Source organism: Parasteatoda tepidariorum, chromosome 6 (assembly GCF_043381705.1).
Source record: "Parasteatoda tepidariorum isolate YZ-2023 chromosome 6, CAS_Ptep_4.0, whole genome shotgun sequence".
NCBI classification, from domain to species: Eukaryota; Metazoa; Arthropoda; class Arachnida; order Araneae; family Theridiidae; genus Parasteatoda; species Parasteatoda tepidariorum.
Window position 1 is genome coordinate 67,118,201 of NC_092209.1, and position 5,227 is coordinate 67,123,427.

Here is a 5,227-nt window from a genome sequence, read left to right on the forward strand (position 1 = left end):
CTACGCCCCCTGCAGCCCATTTCGATCGCCAATTTTGAAGTATTCAGTTAACTGCGACTGTTAAAATTACAAGAAAAGCGTAGCGTAATTTAAAATCTCTTAGTAAATGGAAGATAGATATCTTAAAGTATTCTCTATTATACATAAATATATAGAAAAATCTCTTTTGTATACAGATATGTTCTAATATAAGGAGTGTTGACACAAAATGTGATTAACGCACTTTCAATCGTCGCATCAATTTAGGCTCTCATCAAAGGTGTGTTAAATGTAAACTGTGATAATGGTCCTTAAAGAAACAGAAATAGTGCAAGCTAAAAACTGATGTTTGTAAATTCTAAGATCCAAACGAGACTTCATTAGTGAAGTACTTTACTCGCAAAAAGTCTTCCACACATTTTCTCAATTGCATCTTTTGGAATCGCATATGCTGTTTTTTACAATGCAGTATGAATGCTTACTTCAGAAAAGGATAAGCTGATAATCTGTAGTACCTTCCTCTACTTTTTAAAGACGGTCCTAAGATTCTGGACATCAGGTGTGTTGAATTAGCAACTGATAAGGCAGAGCTCATTCTAGGCTGGGTAAACAGGACGCAGCACCCTGCTGCCCTTTTAGTCAAAAGAATCCACCCTGTTGCCCCTGAAGTAAATTAGTGCCCTGATATAATAGACTGCATACCCTTTTTACGCTTTTTTTCCTCAACCCTTCTTTGTTTTTTCCCCAAACTCTACTATGGATTTCTTAAATTTTTGTTATTTTCAATTCTTTTTATTTAGTTTGTCATTGATTTAGTTTGTCAATACATAGATTTATATTGGAAAGGAAAAATAGCCACCACACCCCCTTGTTGCACTTGTCTTTGAAAGTTTGCAGTTACTTCCACTAGCATTAAATCATAATTATTTAGAACGTGTAAAGACCATAGAAAGAAATTATTGCCTTTTTAGAATAATAATGCCCTTTTTTTAAACTTCTGCACCCTGCCCTTTTTTCTGCCTAGAATGAGCTCTGNTGTTAAATGTAAACTGTGATAATGGTCCTTAAAGAAACAGAAATAGTGCAAGCTAAAAACTGATGTTTGTAAATTCTAAGATCCAAACGAGACTTCATTAGTGAAGTACTTTACTCGCAAAAAGTCTTCCACACATTTTCTCAATTGCATCTTTTGGAATCGCATATGCAGTTTTTTACAATGCAGTATGAATGCTTACTTCAGAAAAGAATAAGCTGATAATCTGTAGTACCTTCCTCTACTTTTTAAAGACGGTCCAAAGATTCTGAACATCAGGTATGTTGAATTAGCAACTGATAAGGTAACCAACTGTCACCGCAAATATGTACTTATTTGTTGAAAAATTGCTGAGATAAACTATATTAAAACATACTTTCTTACTTATCTCTTTACCGAAGACGACTTTAATTGACCTTATTTGTGTCAAGAAAAGCTTTGAAAAAATTGTTTTTGATTTGCCCCTTCTTGGCTTAAATTTATAATATCCATCATCTCACAAATATAAAGTGAATTATCATCATAGTAATGGAAACAATATAGATAGCGCTTTGAAAGGATTATTTCCATGCAGATCTGATTAATATATTATCTTCTTTAAACAGAAAAAAAGTTGATGTGAATGATAAAATATCTTCTTGCTGACAGTAAATAAAATTCATATTTTGCCTGCATAAATCTTTTTAAAGATTGTTTTTTCTGTATGATTTATATAATCAATTAACTATTCATTAAGTGTGTGTCATTTCTTTCTGGCAAAAGGAAACATTATTAAAGGCAATCTTATTCTATGTTGGCAGTGACAATCTATGTAGTGAAATGTGTGTTACAGTTGCAATGATGTTCTGACTGAAAAAAATAAGTTTCAAAGTGTAGTTCATAATTATGCATTTTTTTTTACAAAACATTTTACTTCTGTTCTTGAAAGTGTACAAAAAAAAGTAGTTTCATTTAATTGTTTCGAGTTCATGATATATAAATAATTTATTCAAGCAGTCATTGTGATAAATTAATCAAGCAAAAGAGAATAATTTTGTTTAAGTAACACTTTAAACGAACTTTTCATGCAGTGCATTATTAAACAGTTATAAATAGATTAAAATTGTTGGTTACAGTTGCAGATAAGTAAGCTGTCTGTCACTTTCATAAAACACATATGATTTGATATTTATACACAAGAAATTTAAATTGTGATTTTCCTGTGATCTTCTCAAATGTATGGTAATGAAATAAGTGCTTGCTTTTCTTGTGCATGATAGAACATTGATATAAAAATTGGCACTTAAAGTTTTTTTTAATATATTATTACATAATGTTTAACCTTTTAAGTTTGTGTAAAAGAAAATTTTTCTTTTTTAATTGAATCTAATACATAATGTTGTACATTGTTTCTGCAGTTTTTTTGTGATAAAAAAACATGAAGTGAAGTAATTTAGTTTCATATTTTGGTATGTTTAACAAAAATGAAATATCATTTAAGAAGTTTGAGAAAAATAGAAGATATTTAAATTTTATTACTATTTAAATTAATGTTTTCACAAATGCATCTATTAATAAATCATATGCCTGCTGTAAGTTGATCATATTTCTACAGTATTATATTTTACTTAATTAAAGATTTATTTAGAGTAAGTGACTTGATACAGCATGCTCTTTTTTGTATCATATGTTATTAAGGGCCTAGTTTAATTCAGAATAAGTATCATCCTGTAAGTGAACTTTATTCTTGTTATTCTAATCAGAGATTTATGGAAGAAGTCTGACAAAACACTAAAATTCATACTGGTGAAAAATCTTTTTCTTGTAGTATATAAAATAAGGGTTTTTCACCAAAAAAGTAATCTGATAAAATATAGTCGTGTTCATACTGGTGAGAAGCCTTTCTCTTGTAGTATATGTAATAATAGTTTCTCTAACTGAGCATCTGAATAAACACAGTTGTGCTCATACTGGAGAGAAACCTTCTTGTAGTATATGTAATAAGAGTTTTACAGAAAAAAAGTATTATGACTAAACACAGTCGTGCTCTTACTGGTGAGAAGCCTTATTCTTGTAGTACATGTAATAAGAGTTTTTCGCACAGAGGGACTCTGAATAGACACAATCGTGTTCATACTGGTGAGAAGCCTTATTCTTGTAGTATATGTAATAAGAGTTTTTCAGATAGAGAGACTCTGAATGGGCACTGTCGTGTTCATACTGGTGAGAAGCCTTATTCTTGTTGTGAATGTAATAAAATTTTTACACTAAAAAGTAGTCTGACCAAACACAGTCATGTTCACACTGGTGAGAAACCTTGTTGTAGTTTATGTAATGGAATTTTTTCTCTGAAAAGTAGTCTGACCAACCACAGTCATGTTCACACTGGTGAGAAACCTTATTCTTGTAGTATATGTAATAAAAGTTTTTCACAAAAAGGTAATCTCACTAGACACATTAGTGTTCATACTGGTGAGAAGCCTTATTCTTGTAATATATGTAATAAAAAATTTTCCCAAAAAAGTTCTCTTACTGTACACAATTATGTTCATACTGGTGAGAAGCCTTATTATTGTAGTATATGTGATGAAATTTTTTCACGAAAAAGTAATCTCACTAGACACAATCGTGTTCATACTGGTGAGAAGCCTTATTCTTGTAGTATATGTAATAAACGTTTTTCACTAAAAGGTAGTCTGACCAATCACAGTCATGTTCACACTGGTGAGAAGCCTTATTCTTGTAGTATATGTAATAAACGTTTTTCACTAAAGAGTAGTCTGACCAATCACAGTCATGTTCACACCTGTGAGAAACCTTATTCTTGTAATATATGTGAAAAAAGTTTTTCACAAAGAGGTCATCTGAAAAAACACAGTCGTGTTCATACTGGTGAGAAGCCTTATTCTTGTAATATATGTAATAAAAGATTTTCCCAAAAAAGTGATCTGAAAAAACACAGTCGTGTTCATTCTGGGGAGAAGCCTTATTCTTGTAGTATATGTATTAAAAAATTTTCACAAAAAAGTTCTCTCACTGAACACAATCGTGTTCATACTGGTGAGAAGCCTTATTCTTGTAGTATATGTAATAAGAATTTTTCAACTAGAGGGATTCTGAATAAACACAGTATTGTTCATATTGGCGAGAAGCCTTATTCTTGTAATATATGTAATAAAAAATTTTCCATAAAAAGGGATCTCACTGCACACAATTGTGTTCATACTGGTGAGATGCCTAAGCCTTATTCTTGTAGTATATGTAATGCAAGTTTTTCACAGAAATGTCATCTGAAAAATCACAGTCGTGTTCATACTGGTGAGAAGCCTTATTCTTGTAATATGTGTAATAAAAGTTTTTCACAAAAATATCATCTGAAAATACACAGTCGTGTTCATACTGGTGAGAAGCCTTTTTCTTGTAATATATGTAATAAAAAATTTTCACAAAAAAGTTCTCTCACTGAACACAATCGTATTCATACTGGTGAGAAGCCTTATACTTGTAGTATATGTAATAAGAATTTTTCAACGAGAGGGATTCTGAATAAACACAGTATTGTTCATACTGGTGAGAAACCTTATTCTTATAGTATATGTTAAAAAAATGTTTCACCCAAAAGTCATCTCACTACACAGGATGAATAAACACTATCGTGTTCATTCTGGCCCGAAGCCTTAATCTTGTAGTATATGTGATAAGGGTTTTTTACATAGAGTGACTTTGAATAAACTCTGTCATGTTCATACTGGCGAGTAACCTTATTCTTATAGTTTATGTAATAAAAGCTTGTCACTAAAAAGTTATCTGAGAAAACACTCATGTTCATACTGGTGAGGAGCCTTATTCTTGTAATGCATGTAATAAAATTTTTTCACTATAAAGTAGTCTGATCAGACATAGTCGTGTTCATACTTGTGAGAATCCTTATTCTTGTAGTGCATGCCAGAGTTGGCCAAAAATGTAATCGATTACATTTTTTGATTACAGTAATCAATTACTTGTAATCATGATTACAATTTTCAAATATTTTGATTACAGCTGTAATCATGATTACAATATTGATTACAGTAATCAATTACTTGTAATCGTGATTACAAAGTTTGATTACAGCTGTAATCATGATTACATAGTCGATTACAGTAATCAATTACTTGTAATCATGATTACAATTTTCAAAAAATTTTGATTACAGCTGTAATCATGATTACAATTTTGATTACAGTAATCAATTAC

General features: G+C 30.7%; 1 protein-coding gene across 1 annotated transcript; it reads left to right on the plus strand.

Moving 5' to 3' along the window:
- Window positions 1-1,021: 1,021 nt before the first annotated feature.
- On the plus strand, window positions 1,022-4,937 carry LOC122269331 (zinc finger protein 271-like). Its single transcript, XM_043041868.2, has one exon. The coding sequence runs from the start codon at window positions 3,019-3,021 to the stop codon at window positions 4,591-4,593; it is 1,575 nt and encodes a 524-aa protein (XP_042897802.1). The 5' UTR covers window positions 1,022-3,018; the 3' UTR covers window positions 4,594-4,937.
- Window positions 4,938-5,227: the final 290 nt, after the last annotated feature.